The sequence below is a fragment of the Convolutriloba macropyga genome, chromosome 6 (assembly GCF_964194025.1).
Source record: "Convolutriloba macropyga chromosome 6, txConMacr16.3, whole genome shotgun sequence".
Classification (NCBI taxonomy): domain Eukaryota; kingdom Metazoa; phylum Xenacoelomorpha; order Acoela; family Convolutidae; genus Convolutriloba; species Convolutriloba macropyga.
The window spans coordinates 73,388,649-73,405,871 of record NC_134473.1 but is presented as its reverse complement, the minus strand read 5'-3'; the positions used below and the strand labels follow the sequence as shown (position 1 = coordinate 73,405,871).

The window sequence follows — 17,223 nt, the reverse complement described above, 5'->3', positions numbered from 1 at the left end:
CATCTGCAGCAGCTGTACCGTCATATTTTAAATTTGCTTCGGACGACTGAACAATTTTACATTTGACTTCGAGGAATATTTTTTGTAAATCAATAAAGTTGTTTCTATCGCCAGCAACTTCAAATTCCAACATTGGACCATTGGGGCTATACACCGGGCCCAGTTTTTGACAAAAACTTCCATCAAATGTTACTAAGAGGGATGGTTTCTCGAACAGATCGAGGAAACTGTGAGTTGCCTCAGATGGTAATAAATTAGCGATCATCTTTCACCTTTGCAAAAAAATCTGATCGACTTCTTTTTGGAGCTCTTGACTTTGAAATGAACGAGGTTTTACGCTGTTTTGTTAACTTGTTTGAACGGCTTCCAATTTGTTTCCTTGGTCGTTGTTGTCGCGCTCGTCCACCTGTTTGTTTTTTGATAGTGTTTGAGACTGTGTTTTTCAAGGCTTGTTTTGGTGACTTTTTCTTTGAGACTACATCTACAAGTTCGGGAACACCCTGTTTTAAAAGCTCTCTCCCGATACGTTTTGCAGCCGGTAAAGTAAAACGTCGAGCCAATGGTAAAGCAACGCGTCCAATTCCCGCTGCTAAAGCCCCAAACCCACTTCCCCTTTGTCTATAGTGTCCGGAGAAGTGCGGAAATGATGTTACCTGATTAGCATAATAGGAATCCATACTAGTCAGAAAACTTCTTGAATTGTAAAGTTAAAATAACTTTACCTGTTCCCGAAAAAGGAACCAATTGTCCTGTCTCAGTGCGAAGCTCATTTGAAATTGATTGTGTAGTGTTTGATAACAGTTTTTTTTAGTCTAAATTTGAAAAAACAATTCGATGTGTTGGTTCAAGTTCGCACACGCTACCGTTTTTCAGACGTTGTTTTGAATCAATGGCACGCAATAACGGAGCTTTTGCGTCACCCACATACTGATACTCAATAATGTTTGTGTAAATGAATATTAGGTGCTTTCCCGCGCAAAGATCAGCAGGAAATTCTCCAAAGCATGCTTTTGTCTCATCACTCTTCATTAATATATTTGATGTAACTGAATCCATTTTGTAACCAATATGTACACCGCGTCCATCTGGAATTCCGGTAAAGCCCACAATGCTAGGTATTTCCTTACTAGGAAAGGTGATTCCTTCATATTTACCAAAAATTATTTCGTATTTTCCAGTACACTTGATTTCTCGAAACGAAAAATTGGGTAATCCAACTGTTCGCTTGATAGTACCCAGAAGTTGATTAATATTGTCAAAATTACCAGTCATGAAGGACAGTTTTTTTTCCATTGTAAGGCCGAGAAATGACACTAGCATCAGACGAAATTTTTTGCAAGTCTTCGTATCCCTTAAGACTGTATGCTATTAAATCTCCATTCACGACGTGCTCAATTTTTGTCGGAAAAATTATTTCACTAAGAGCCACCCTCCAGTCACCAGAGAGTTGAATTTCATCATTGAAAAAATTGCGAAAAGAGGCCAGAGTATTTGACCCAAATATTTGCATAGAAGCGGATGAAATAACATGCACAGTGAACTCATCGTCAAAACAATTTCTACTCATTTTCCTTTACACGAACAAGCTGCAATTCTGATTGATAAAATTTTCCTTCTATTTGTTCTTTGTTTGCATCAATGAGGGAATATGATGGCGGAAATAATGTCGGAATATCTGTTATCTCAAAAACTTCGTCAGTAAACGATTGTTCGTAGCCCTTTCTGAAAGCTTTGTCTTTTTTGACAATTCTGACAAAATCTCCAACAAAGAAACGAGGTTTTTGGGAAACAGTTGTTTCAGCGCTCAAGGACACAAGCCGTGGTACGTCTTTTTTGTAACTTTGTTTGGTGCAAGCTTAGTTATCCGATTAACACGTGAATTTATTGTTTTCACAAAGTCTTCTAATTTGTCAATGTACGAATATGTCCATTTTTCTTCAAGGTACCTATGAATGATATTTTTCAGTGAACGAATATTCCGTTCGGCAAAAACAGACTTTTTTTCACTAAAAGTGCTATACAAATGAATTGCTCGTGAGTTGCACAGTCTTTTGAAAGCTCCGAGAAATTCTGTTCCATCATCAACCCATACTTTCTCGGGTTGTTTATGTTTGATCATATTTTTGAATGCATTAGCTGCTTCTGTTGCATATTTTGTCTTCATTGTCTCTACTCTAAGGTACCGTGACAGACAATCAACTGCTACCAAAAGGTACTTAACATCGCGATTGTATTTTGCAAGGTTGTCAACATATGCTAAATCCAATGACCAAATTTCATTGATATCTTTCACAATCACTTTTAGTCTGGGAAATTGCATTCGATGCGAGCGGTATTTTGTGAAGAACGGCTTGGTATCTAAATAAGACTTGACTTTTGCTAATGACATTTTGCTGTGTTTTTGTAATCGCTTTGAGCTTCCAAACGATGCAGGACCTCTCGAGTACAGTTGTTCTAAAGTTTTTCTCTCAGAAGACGAAACGAGACCACTTTTTCTGATTGGCCTTTATTTGCTTTGTCGTTTCGTTTGTTTTCTCTTTTTCTGTTGTGGTTCGTTTTGAAGTACCGCGTCCTGTTTGCGGACTTTGTTGCGTTGGGAAAACTTCTTGTTCGCTCTCATAGCTTTCCAATATTTGCTTGGCGTAAGTGTTTGAGACGAGATCAGGCTCAAGTCGAAGAACTATCAAGATTCTTGAATATGCCTCTTGATCAATTTTCTTGGTTGGTTGTTGCAAATCATACAAAAAAGATGAAACTTGTACATCTGTGGGTTTATTGTCAATGTAAATTAGTTGGCTCTCTTCCCCAATAGTGATTTGGTTTGATTGGAGAATAAAATCAAGTACTATTTCTGCACGTTTGACTTTGTGAGCTTCTTTTAATATAACGTTTTTAATAATCGACTCAAATGATTCAACTCTAGGCTTTTTTGTAACAATTGGATCCATTTCACTATCATCACTAGAAGCCTCCATTTTTTCTTCCTCGTTAAAAATTGTTGGATCTGTTTGGACCCCTCTATCTGCTTTTTCTACATCTCGTTCAATATTTGTTGGATCTGTTTGGATCACTCTGTCCGTTTTTCCTATAACTTCCCTTAGCTTGTTTCGTTGCATAAGTGATAACTGAATAGCTTTGTTTTTATATTGTGGGTTTTCAATAATTTCGCTTTTTTGGGGTTGCTTTGTTATAAACATTCGTTTTGGAATTAAAATGAACTCTTCTGTATGCATTATGATTTCGTCAAGTAGAAATAACAGGAAAGACCAACGGCTTTTAACAGTTCTGATTCTCTGCCAAGAATTCTTTTCTTTTCCCTCAAACCTGTTTGTTTGGATAATATTTTTCGAAATGATTTTTCGTGATTTTCGATTAGCTTTTTATTAATCGCAACATTACCGTTGACTACGTTGAGAAAACACTCGCAGAGAAATCGAATAAAGTTTTTAGAAGCTGTCTTTATCAGTTTTTTTAAGTTGATGTCGCTTGACTGAAGCATTTGCCGCAGCATACATAGTTCTCTCTGTTTCATTTGTTAGATTTGTTATTACAGATTGCGCAGACGGTAAGTAGAAAATTGATGGTCCTGGAGGCACAATGTTTGAGCAATATCGCAAAACGTCAGACGTCTTTGGGTCTAAATCAATTAATAAATGACCAAAAGGCTGTTTGGTAGCTAGCTCGTAGCTTTCTTTAAGAAATTGTGTGTTGTTGAGCTGTCGACCAATTAAACCAATTTGTTGAACGTCACGTGGTGATTTGAATAAAATAATGTGTGTTGTATTCAAGTCGATTGTTCTCGACCACTTGCTTTGTTGGAATAAATTGTGCTTAACGTAAATAACACTTATATTTTTGTGACGACCTGCAGTCGCAAGTTTTGAAAACTCTTTATCGTTAAAAATTTCTTCGCATGAATCATCAAAAACAAGAAGACAGTCTTCTAATTCCGAGACAACTTCAAAGCTTGTAAATTTTTTAAACTGTATATTCAATTTTCTCTCTAAGGACTCAAATTTTGGTTGTTCATGCTGATAGAAATAAAAAATGGATTGAAATTTTGGTGAAAAAGTGTTTTGAAGTAACATTTTGAAAATCAGCTCAGTTTTTCCACAGCAAGATGGACCAGACACTGCCATAAAGAGTCGATCGCTCGTTGAAATAATTTTATTCATAGCTTTGGGTTGGGAAGTGCGTAGCCGACTGTGCAAGAGAGGAGCGAAAACCAAAATGTTGACTCCTCGCAATCCAATTGAAAAAATACCAACTTGATAAGAGATACTGCAATAAGAAAAACTATAATGAAAATTTGAGTGAAATAAACAACTTCTGATCGTGGTACTCTTGAATTGCAAAATCTCCAAGATCTCCTTTCCTGTTGATTCTCATCAAAAACTAGGTCGGTTATGCCACCTCCCGAATCTAACTGATCCGCAGTTGAACTCATGGAGAAAACGTTTTTTCAAAAATGAATTCAAACAAATTAATTAAATTTAAAAATCAACATGAATATTGTTAGTCTACTATCAAAAATTCATAAGTTGTATAATGAGAGATTTTGCCCTCTTTTTTGTAAACAACTGTGTAGCTTGCTTTCATGCCATACTCCATCCCGTAATACGTAACTGAATCCACACATCCTTGTTCTACAAGCTGCTTAATTTCCTTAGGCAGATTGTCATCGTTCAGAGGCACTTGCACTGGAACTGACCGCTTGGGCATAGGTAACGGGTTAGATTCATTCTTTGCATTTTCTCTTTCATAGACATGATACAGTTGAAAATATTCTAAGAGTGAAAGATATTTTTTGAAGGATTCTATTTCGGCTCCTGTGCAAACAACTTGCTGTTTCCTCAATACAGTTTGTCCCCGACTGTCAATTTTTTCCTCCTTGACTAGTGTAACAGTCAATTGATTTTCAGCCGTTAAGCAACTGTAAACGATCAAATTTGGAGACAAATTCACTTGGAGTACAGACGGTGCTGTCTTTTCTAATCGACGGTTGTTCATGGATCAGCCAGTAATAGAACAATTGGGCCTTTTTCCTCGCACAATGTTTGTTTTTCTGTCGTTTTGGGCAAGTTGTTGAATGCAAGTCACAAATTCGGGTCTCCCGATAGAAACTCAAATGTTCAATTTTGGGGCATAACAAATCCTCAAGGTTTGTAACTTTTCTCTGAAGCAATTTTTGCAACGTATCAGTTTTCTCTACACCCTTCGCATAAAAATCTGATAGAGGAAATCGAAGCACTACACTTTGAAGAATTTGTTTTAAATAGCAATATGGGTAATCTCCCTTTTCCCAATCCAAACCATGAAGGTATTTTGAAGCCCACTGATAAGATTTTTGTTCACTCAAAGTAAGAGAATTGAATGAGTGCGGAGGTGAGAATGAAATTGTATCCGTGTAGTTATTGCAAGTTATGGCTAGCTCTTTCACAATAAAATCAGATTTTTTGATTCGAAAGCCTTCAAAGTCAAGAACAACCACTCTTGCAGTCAACATTCCAATCGATTGAATAAACGGTTTTTGAAAGTCTTTAAGTACAAACAAAAAGTAATACCAGTCACATGACCCACATATTCATTTGTGACTGGACAGGGTAAAACGTATGAATAACCGGGTCCCTTTTCACTGTACTCATAAACAAAACCACAAGCATCATGAAGAATTGCATGTAGTCTTAAAATTTTAAAATTTTTGAAATAAACGTCTAATGAAGAATTGTCAATCCCAATCAATCCGCCATACGGTCTCAATTTCAATGCAATTTCCAAATCGAGGTCAGGATCCAAATACAAACAGGTTGCTAAAAAATACAAAAATCTTTCACCGTATTGTGAAAATTCTTTTTTCACTTCCTTGTATATCTCATGAATCCTATCTAAGTCCACCGTAGCAATTGTTGTCATGGCGCACTATTTCAGAAATGGTAATTTCTAGACAGTAACCCAATCCCCTTAATCCCTTTGTCAAGTCTCCCTCAATGAAGGGGTAAAATGTTTGGATAATAATTCGGCTGTTACTTGTAAAAGTTATGTTGTTCCTGCATGTAAAAGGTTGGGTTGTCCTATCCGATGTAAAAGGTTGGGTTGTCATAGCGCATGTAAAGGGTTGGGTTGTCCTTCCCAATGCAAAAGGTAGGGTTGTCCTCAGGACAACCCTATCTCTTACATGGGATGACAACCCCCCCCCCCCCCCCGATCTTCCATGGTGTAAATGTTACTACTGATATTAGTTGATAGGTAATAATAATGGCCGCACAAGTTTTCTTGTGTTCTGTTGGGACTTACTTTTTAACATTCTGATCACCAAATGATAAATTTTACCTAAAATTTAAAAAGAGTATTCGAGTATTTTTCCACGTCAAAACCTACATACCTAATGTAATACTGTAATATAATATAATTTTTTTGCGCGTGTTGTTACCTGCAATTATGTTTAACTGGAAACCTTTCAATTAAATTTGTCTAGACATTTTTCGTGTGCGATGACATGAGGTCTTGATCATTCTGATATAAAATATGCAAAACATGGGGTTATGGTAAGAGAAAGAACAAAATGAAAACTATGAAGGCATGTGGTTCAAACCATAAAAAACATTGTCCTTGTTACACAAAAGAAATATTTTGGCAACCAAACTAATCATAAAAAGTTTATTTATTGCTAAACTCATATAAAATGCTTCTTATCGAGAGTCTGTTAGATTACAGACAGTCAAACTTGTTATATTTTGTCAAACCTTCTAAATAAAGTTAGTCTTTTTATAAGTCGCGGTTCAACTAGAGGCCCATTTTATACCTGTCAATTGGAAGCGCCGAGAATAAAAAACGTCGGGCGAAGTGCTCTCAAACAACCGGCGAGCGGTTGGTTTCCTCAGTAGCTAGCCCCGGTTTAGTGAGGCTAGCTTTAGGATGATTCGACTCTGTATCTTTTATTTTCTAGCCTTGTTAGTAAATAAATCAAATAAAATACTAGTATTTTAAAAAATTGCAAAATAATGCAAAATTTAAAGAAAAAGCTTCCAGATTTCGCAGTGAAAATGTTTAAAAGTATTTTTGTCTCTGGAGTTATGCCTAGTAACCGATCTGCAAGACTTGAAAAACTTTGTTGGCCAGTAATGATTGTTAAACTCAGAAAAAGAGAAAAATATTCAAAAATTTTGAGAATAATTGCAAATTTTAACAAAATCTTGCTGAAATTCAAGATATTAAAATCTTGAAAACCAAATTGTTGTCTCAACAAACTATCCAGTATCCCTGTTTTAAGCTTTAAATAATTTCACTGGCTCATAAAGATCCATAAACTTGGAACATAATAAAAGTTTTCCAAAAATTTGAAAAAAAAGTTTTACCAAAAAAATTGCAAAAACTGGATTCAATAAAATAATGATAACCATTAACTCTAGAAGCTATGCGACAGCTTATCATCAAACCTTGGAGGAGATCCCTAGGACTCTGGTGCAGTAAAAAATGTTATAAAATTCAAAAAGATTAAAAAAAATCGAAAAAATTGCTGATTTTAAAATCTTGAAAAACACTCCATTTCCTTTAAAAACTATAAAGTAACCTATTGTCAAACCCTAGAGGTGGTTCCTCTGCTTTTCAAGCTGGGTGAACCTAAAAACTGACTAAAAATTTTCAAAACTTGAAGATACATTCCTGGCAAGTAAAATTTTTTCAGTAATTTATTATCAAACCTTGTTAAAATGTTGAATCCATTCCACTACCACTAGAAACTATGCAGTAACCTATTATCTAACCCTAGAGGAGGTTCCTTGACACCTAGGGTGTAATGCGGGGCTGATAGGGAGGGAGGGGGCAAGAATGGGTTGGGGGCAACAGCGCTTTGGGGGGGGGGCAATAGTAGTGGAATTCATCAGTGGGGGTGTTTTCAACCTCTAAGAACCACCCTTCACACCATAAGTACAAGTCTCCAAAACAATTTGAGCTGAAAGGCTCTAAGAGCAGTTAGTGCCCGCTGGGCGCTACCTGTTTATCCAGTTTTTGAGGACGAAAAGTCAAAAGCGTCAGACAAACAATCGATCAAGCGAAAAATCGCACAAAAAAGGACCGACAGGACTAATATATTTGCTACAAACTTCGTTTGAGAGCAATTAAAAACCTCATAAAAAGTCCAATCTGTTCCACTTACTTGACATATTTCCCCTTTTCGGCAAACTGCCTGTAAATATCCACTGAACTGGTCCACTCTTGCGGTGGAGTTCCGCCAGAGTAATCTCCGTTCCACCTGCCATCTAGCAGACCCTCGTCAGCGTTATTTGCATTGATTGTAGCACTCAGCGCCCGAGAAATTAAAAAAAAAACTGATTTTTTCTTATTCAGAGTTTGGTTTAGTGCTATAACGTTATAGTTCCGACCCCACTTGTGGGTAAGGAACTACATGGTCACCTGTTTTTTTTTGTGCAGTCAATTTTGGCCGATCGATGTATTTATCGTTTAGATTTGTCAGTGGTATCAATAGAAGGCCCTTCATGTGTATTCGGTAATACTAAAAAATTTTTCATATTTGTCTTTTTCGAGGAGTTATCAAAGTTTTTATTTTTGTGACCATTTCACTTTTCGCACTGACTTTGTTCACATTTTGGTAGTTCTTTTGAAAAAATTGGCGATAATTTTTGCATAATTCTGCTTACATTCTCAATATTTAGGGGCATATCTAGGCTAATTTTTTTTGTCTCATTGTGATTTTTTAGAATGCCAAAAGTCGGGATTTCGATCTAGGTTTTTCGGTTTTTAGAGCCTTTTTGGTTTTTATTTTTTTGCGTCCTTTTGACGTCTATTTTGGTTTCAAGAAAACAAAAACATAACATTGAAAAGAAAATGTCTCTAAATACTGTTTTGTCGATTTTCAAATCATTTGGAGTAACCAGAAGTTTCGATTGCTTTATACAGAAACGTGTCTGCTTAGCATTAAAAAAAATCAGTTTTTGAAATTTTTTGGAGACATTATTCGATTTTCAATATTTGACAATTTGGTGTTTTTAAGGTTTTTACTGTTTATTTTCGATTTTAGCAAGCGAGGCCAAACCTGAAAATCTTTATTCACGAATTAATTGACTATTGCACGAATTAGTTTGGGTGATATCTTTCTAAAAATGTGTTCTCATTTTATATATGGATGTGAAAGCACAAGTCAATTCTTTTAAATTCTCCAGTCATTAAAACAATCAGCGATAAATTAAAATTATTACACAGTTTGATTAATTCTTCTAGAAGAAGCCCTCGAACCCTTTCATTAAACAGAAATTGTCCTACTTTAACAAAATAACGTCCAAGTTTAGCTCAAGAGTAACTGGAAAAATGAGAGGTCAGGCAAGCTGAACAATGATAAAGCTGTCTCTTGAGAAACATTACAATTTTTACTTTGCAAACTGGATGGATGTTGATTTCTGGATCTCAAATTTAGTTGTATAGTTTCATTTCCTAGCCTGATCAAACTGGCCTTATATAAATTGTAAAATTGCATTCAATTTGTTGAAAGTCTGCTATTCCGTCTGTTGAAGAGTGAACTCTAGTGAAGTAAAGAAAACTGATCTAACTGTTATTAAACCTGCATTAAATACACCTCTGTTTTTTTAAGATACTGTGAATTTCATATACAAAAGGGAAACAATTCAATCTATATGTTTTTCGTTGGAATGATACTTAGCTGTTGTTTTTCAATTTTTGTGCGGGCAATCAATGAGTTTGATGACTTAGTTTTAATTGCATTACCCTTCAATCTTGTGTATTAAAGTTTCATTGGTCAGAACTGAGCATATCCAAAACTAAATACTCCACTCAATTGTAGATCTTCTCTATTTATAGATTTATATTGACGCAATTTATTATTGAGAATTTTTGGAGATCTTTTGAATTTTTCTCTTTTGGATTTTGATTTTTTAAAAGATATATATGTTTTGTAATTGGCCTTATCAACTATCCTGATTGCTGACTACTCGAGTTGGTTTTCTCATGAAGCAGAATTGAGTCTCCTAAATGTGCTCATGCAACAACGAAATTCTTTTAATTTTTGTTGCAGAAATAGAGCAGATGTTAAAAAAAATTTGGTTCTTCATTTTTCTAGTTTTTCTCAACATTTCATCTTTTTAACCAGATTTCTTAGTGCTCCATACTCAACTATATCTGCTTGTGCTTCGTGGTTTTCGTTTCTGTTTTTTGGAATTTATTATGAGATAACCAATTTTGTACACCTCTATTTGAACTTAATCTCATTTTGGGCTCCCATTTTTGAATTTTTAATTGAGTTGAGGGGTTTTTATTTTTAATTCTGAGCTCATTTTAGCGCTGACTTTTTTGTCAAAACTATTTGTTCACTTTGACAAATTTTTCTCTAGTTGGGAATTTGCGTTATACTTGATTGGATTTTTATGGCTTTGTTTGTTCAAATATTCATTCTATTAAAAAATAATATGATCTCACTGTTATAAAACTTTTTTGTAGAAGGTTTTCTTAAGAATCTAAAAGTGAAGATAATATAAATTGAACTACAATTTTTTTAAAGACAGTCAATTGTATTCGGTAGACAAGTGAGACACTATTGTTGACAAGCGGGGTCGGAACATGATGTGTCATCTCACATTAGCGAACCTCTTGTTATGTTTATAAACCGTCAAAAACGGTGACACCCGAAAATCAAAAAGGCCATACTGGAATAAAAGTGGGTTTTGAGCATTTTTTCTGAGGAAATGGCCAAAATTTCTCTTGTTTTTTAGACCCCTAAATAATTTGCTGAAAATGATTCTCCTACTTTTTTAGACTTTTCTTCTGGGCCATCTGGGCCATCTTACACGGAACTTAGCGGAGTCCGATATGAAAACACCAGAACTACTGTGGCTCGAAACTTTTCAATAGTATTGTCGTTTCTCAATTTTGATTCGAGACAATTTGAACCTCAAAAGACAAAACTTCGAAACGAAACAGAGCAGGACAAGTCAAATTAGTGCAGTTAACTAATCCCAAGCAACACAAGCACGTCAACACGTGGGTTCGCCCATCGAACTATCGTAATTTTCAAAAATTCTTTTCTTTTCATCTTATTCTTTTTTGTCTCAATTATCATACTTACCCGAAGAAATTTTCACATTCCTTTCACGCAATCTCGACGAGGCTAACCAAGAAGTCGAGATATTGTTATTTGAATACGCCAAGTTCAGCCAATAGAAGTCCTCCGTGTTGCTTGGAATGGCTGAGAGCGCCCGAGGCGAAAGAAGTCTTTTAATATAATGAGAATAAAAACTCAGTTTTAGCATGAACTATTTTGTCAACGTTATTGTAAGTTTGAACCTCTTTCTGAATGTGATTTAAAGTTCTTTGATTCTTTGAATGGATGTACGTAAATTGTATATCTATAGCAAGTTGGCCTCGAAATGATCGGGATCAGATTCAGAATTTAAAAAAAGAATAGAGCCATCTTGCTGTGGTCAAATATTAACCGGAATTTGATCGGATATGCAATGACACAAAAACTGTTTTATTCTTAACGTATGATAAATAGGTAATTATTGAGCACCTTTTTTTGAAAGATGGTTTAGCTTAATGAAATTGAGGAGGTGTTCGACCACTTCTCAGCATTTCTTCCGGACTTATTCCCGCAAAATTGCGACCAATGCAGTCATTTTTTTCAACTTTTTTGCTTGAGTTTGAAAAGAGTTTTCAAACCTTGTAACAATTTTTGTTATTGCGTGAAAAACAGTATCAACAATTCATTGATAGCGATATCTGCTGTCGATTTTTACAAGTGTGGGGTAACAAATGAAACAAGTAGAGAGTTTTTACGATAATACTCATTTTTCGATCCGTTTATGACGACCGGAATATCATACAAATCATATAAATGACCTTGTATGATGCCCAGAAAAAATTTGTATTATGGGTAACCAGAGAAATGGAGATTTAAAAAAATGGAAGCAAACTTATCTTCTATTGGACTGGCTTTCGCAGTTGGCGTCAAGCCAGTAGCTCTGTTCAGAACACCAATTACAGCATCAAGAACTCCTTTATCGAATTGGCCAAACGTCCAATGTGTGAAAGTTGTTTTACTTCTGTAGATTTTACCCGTTGTGTCCAGTAAGTATTTCTTTATCCAAATTGGATCTTTGAGGAAAACCGAATCGCCTCCACACCAGGGATTGAACAGAATAATTACTTCAAGTTTTTCACCTCCGTTTATGGAAATGGTCCATTCTCCTATAAGTGAAATGTTTCCTTGACTTGAGAAGATAAAATTGTAGGGTGTGTCATATTGTAATTTCCACCATCAAGTGTACCAAAAAATCTTAACGCTGTATTTACGTACCCAAGGGGTGAAGGTGTCTTTTCATTTTTTTTTCACTGAATCTACCACTGCTTTTCACTACATTTTTCATTTTTTCGTCTTACATGAACAGAAAGAGGCGGCGAGTAATAATAACTACAGACGAAAATGCAGGAGACAATTTATGATAGAAAATCAGCAAAGTGCGGCGAATCAAGTGCAGAACATAGCTTGAATCAGGTTAACAAGAAGCAGTAGAATTAAATACATCTGATTTCTTAATTATCTTGACATTGCAGTAGTATATAATACCTACGTAAAGAAAGGGGGGGTTATCATTCGACTCTTAACCATAGGATAATAGGTAGTGGCGGTTAAGTGGGAATAGGATAGGCGGGATAAAATCTTTCCGCCGCTGTTTATATCCCTCTCCTATTCAATCTTTCCCTTTTGAGTCTTGCCGCTTTTGTTTCCCTTTAACTTTGCTTTCTGTCTCGCCGCTTGCTTTTGATTTCAAAACACTCAAACAAATTAAATTAAAACCAAATTTCACACTGCATGCAAAATCAATACTGGTTCAGTTTTGCGTCTCTCTCTCTGGGCAATTAAATTTAATTATGCACACTAATATCGCCTTGCAGTTTTGCACACTGGGCCCTCTGACTCGCTTTCACTTGCTTCTTCTGCCTCAAAATTAATGAACGGATTATCGGGCGTAGAGTTTTCTTCGAAACTGGCATCGAAATCAACGATATCGCTACTTTCAATATCCGAATCATTTATATTCTGAGCAGCGAAAAAACCGGGGTCTGGTGGTTGCCATGTGTTGGAGCTTTGGGTGGTATCTGGAGAGGAATGTGGTACAACAAAACTGTTATCCCACTCTGGGCTAGAGCTCAAAAGTAAGTCGCTAAAATCGTCATAATCCCATTCCACATCGTCGTTATTCCAATCAATTTCATCGATAGCATAATCGACAATTCCATAATGGCCAAACGGGAGAGTTTTTATGCCATCGGGTAGTATATAGCGCTTGTTGTCAAAAGCTGACAGACAAATTTTGTTTGTAGTAACTGTCTGCAGCCTGTGGTGGTCGGACACAATCCTGGTGTTCTCTGAGCGCAGGTGGTTTCCAGTGCTGAGTGTGTTTAGGAAGTCGACGTGGCGAAGATGTTGTTGTGCGGCCCTCGTCAACCCTTTTGCTGAAAGTTTTCGACAACCTAAAAGAAAGAAAGAAATGAGAAAAATTAGGTGCTATTATAATTACTAACCCCCTATGTAAATATAATACGATTTAACACCTTCCAGATGCCTAATAACCCAATACGAATTTTTATACAACGACTAACAATTTTGTTTTATGAGAGAATAAACTTACTTTTTGACAGGATGGAGTACAGCTTCGGCTTCAAACAGATAAAGTCAGTATTATAGTCGCCGGCGAATTCGTCCTTGTATTTGAGGACGACTCTTTTGTTAGTGGTATCGTAAAGAAAGTGATTGGGTGGGTAATTTGAGAAATCAAAATGACTTAATACTGACTGAGGCTTCTGCGATAACTCTGTATAAAAATCGTCGCTTTTTATCGCATAAAGGAGACTATCTGTATCGCTGTAAAGAAGGCGACAATTAAAGTGGGGCGCATCACATTGTAATGGAATGAGTACATGTGGAATTTTGCAAGATCTAATATAGTCGCTCCCACAATAGTGGGAGTGTTCCAATAAATGGACTTTGGTCGTGTGGTCAAAGCTGCTAAATTCTCCCCAAAGATCATATAGCGATCAAACTCAAATCTGGATATTATATTCAGCGCATGCTCGGCATCTCGTGAGATTGTTATTTTATTTCTGCGTCTTTTCGATTCGCAGTTTTTACCATAAACTGCATTATTCATCAGTTTAAAAAAGTTCTCTTCAAACTTGTTTGACGCAACTTGCCGCTTTTCACTATTTAGTGTAATGTATGGCAACAGCCAGTTTTCTTGTCGAAATTGAAGCACCCTGTGAACTTTCCTAATTACCAAGCCGAGTTGGACATAAAGTTTCAGCAGTTTGTAGTGGACCACATATCTCTCTTTATCAAAGAACGTTTGCATGAGTTTCTTTACTTTGGAAGATGGGAGATTGTGTTGTTCTTTTAATTCGATCTGGTAATCGCTCAACCACTCATCTTCAACCACGTCTTTTGTGGGCGCCAACGGAAAATCGCGATGCTCATCATGAAGGCTCGGCGGGTAAGAGATATCGACCTCTACAAAGTATCCAATGCTAGCGTCATCGGCGGTGTCCAAAATCTCTTGAAGTTGAATATCTGTGTTGAACGCAAAGTCGGCGAGCGGTAGTTTCTCTAATTGCATTACGCCACCATAAAGGTTATTAGCGTCGACACAGAAACCAAAACAGGATTCCTCCGTGCTATCGTGGTTGGGAATATAGGAGTTATTTGCAGTGAAGCGCCGACTTTCAATGACAGATGTGACTCCACCGCGAATTGCGGGTTCAATCATGTCCAAGTGTTCGCGCTCAGTCAGTAACTCGACATTGGCTTTGCAGATTCTAAGTGATGCTTCCTTAGCCATATTGGGTAGGGTGAAGAAATGCATACAGTCCAGTTTATACGTATCGAAACTCAACTGTCGATGGAATTCGCAAACACATGCGAGTAGTGCACAGTCGAGCTTCAAGTATGAGTCATGATAATCCTGCAGTGTTCCACATTCCAGAATTTCCCACATCCTGCGTGCATGTTGTAAATTAGTCTCCGTTACCTTCACTGCCCCTCCGTCCAGAGTGTTACCCCACTCGCTCAGTGGCGGGAGACTGGTGTCACTGAACTTGGACCGACTAGTCACATAAGAGTAAGGGTAGTAGCCTTTCTGTTTAAGTAGCTGAAGGTTAGCATCAGATAATGTAGAAAACATTGCCCTCATTATTTCGAAACGGTCATCGGGTAAAATTTCAACAAGTTTCTCTAAAGAACTGTTCATCATCTTGAAGGAGTCTATGAATCGAAGATATTCGTAAACTTTCACTGTTTTTCCCTTTTCCGTTACGAAAGTGTCAATAAGCACACCAAATTTCATTGATATGTATTTTTCGTCGGTGGCTGGTATGACGCTGATGGTTGTGGTTGGCTCGCAGTTGTTCAGTGCCAAGCAAATGTGATGTAAGTCATAATTTTGAATATTATGACCCACAACAGGGTTGAAATTGATATTTCGTCTCAAGCGATTGCATTTCTCATGTGCCCATCCCAAGAATTTACCACTGTAGTGGCAATGGTCCAGGTCAATTGTGTTCTCTGGATCTTCCGTTTCTGAAAACGATTTTTCACAAATCCAACAGTGCGTAGCGTTAGACTTTCCCAAGTTTCGTCTACCGCCTTTGAAGAAAGGGTGCTTCCTTTTCTGCTGATGAATATCTCTGGCTAGTTTGTGAAGCATTTTGACAAAATTTGTCATGCAAGCAGGAGAACTGTCTACATGATGAAAGATTGGCTTTGATGAATGGTGATCTATCACTGTTAGCGCAAAGCCACACGGTTCATGTATCTACTTGACCTGTGTAAAGGCTTTATCACTTGGTCCCTTGCAAGAAGACACGGGTCGTAAGAAAGACTCGAAGTCAAAATAGATAACAAGAGGGACAAACCATGTAGCAGCCAAGTTCGTGAATTTGTATGAGTTGTTCTCACTTGAAGTCATATGAATAACAGCAGGTGCATTTTTGCAACAGTTATTGAGATGTAGGTTGTAACTTTCAAGTCCTTCTCGACAAATCAAAAAACAGTTTCGACAAATTTTGTAGGAGAATCTGTAATCAAGTCCTCGCACGTAGCAAACAACCTTCACCAGGTTTGTAATGAGGACGTAGTGATGACGGTCACAGTCGTACAGCAAAAGTAAATCCATTACAAAATCTGAGCTGTATGACGAAATTTTTAGAGGGAAAAACTGGCCGTTATCGTATCCAAACACGTTTACCTGAACGTTGTTGAGTGTTTCAAATTGAGGAATGTCTGCAAAGCCCATGGGCATAGTAAAATCGCCCAGAGGTTGATGCAGTCCTGGTTGATTGTATGTAGTTGGTGAAGTTTTGTCGGTTTGATAGTTTCGATCAATTCTATCTAAACTTATCTGATGATACATGTGATAAGCGGCCACAAAACAATACCTGAAGCAATCTCGATCTTCATGGTTCCTAACGTTGAGCAATCCTCTGCAGTTGGCAATTTTTGACGGCAACGCGATGTATGATGAACCAAGAATTGGTCTGAAACGCGCGAATTCGACGTCAACTTTGAGAACTTTTTCGGGTGTCCAACCACTCCCCAAAGAGTTGAATGTTGTCAATACGCTCATCATCTTCTCCACCATTTGCCAATACCCTTCATCCGACAGTCCGTTTGCATAGACAGGAGTCATCAGAGAGTTTGCGTATATTTCAATACGGTCATCTTCTGGCATATCTGGCTCATCATACATAACTTTGACAAGCCGCAATTTTGCACACAGTTGAACTTTTTGAGGACCCTGGGTCAACTGCTCACTTATTAGAGTGTCTATTTTGGGTTTTTGTATCCGCATAAAGATTTCGAGATCATTGGACTCTTCGGCCGCTGTTGACTCGAACGATCTCAGTACTCCATGGAATGCACTTTCCAACGGAGTGTCTCGAGGCTGAAATTGTTCACCTAGGACGGGTAAGTGATGAACGGAAGTCATATGCTGTACGTAAAGATGGCAATCGTTGAATCCGAGTAGGCAGCTTTGACAGCAATTGGTGAATCGTTGGTGTGCAGTTTTCATGTGTTCTTCGAGCAAAGAAATCTTCCGACAAGTAAACTCACATAATGAGCATTGATATACGGGTAAACCAATCTCATCAGGATGGAATTTATGCTCATGCCTGGAGCGATTTCCTTTTGTACTCAGAATAGAA

The 17,223-nt window shown here is 37.1% G+C and overlaps 1 protein-coding gene across 1 annotated transcript in view; it reads right to left on the bottom strand.

The window, feature by feature from the left end:
• LOC142341406 (protein-glutamine gamma-glutamyltransferase K-like) overlaps positions 1–17,223 on the bottom strand; it is an 80,556-nt gene that overhangs the window by 28,768 nt on the left and 34,565 nt on the right. Inside the window, exons 4-5 of the mRNA XM_075392334.1 lie at positions 11,944–12,213; positions 8,156–8,315 (exon numbers count right to left, since the gene is read on the bottom strand). Coding sequence (XP_075248449.1) covers positions 8,156–8,315; positions 11,944–12,213 — 430 coding nt within the window. The remainder of the gene's footprint in view (positions 1–8,155; positions 8,316–11,943; positions 12,214–17,223) is intronic.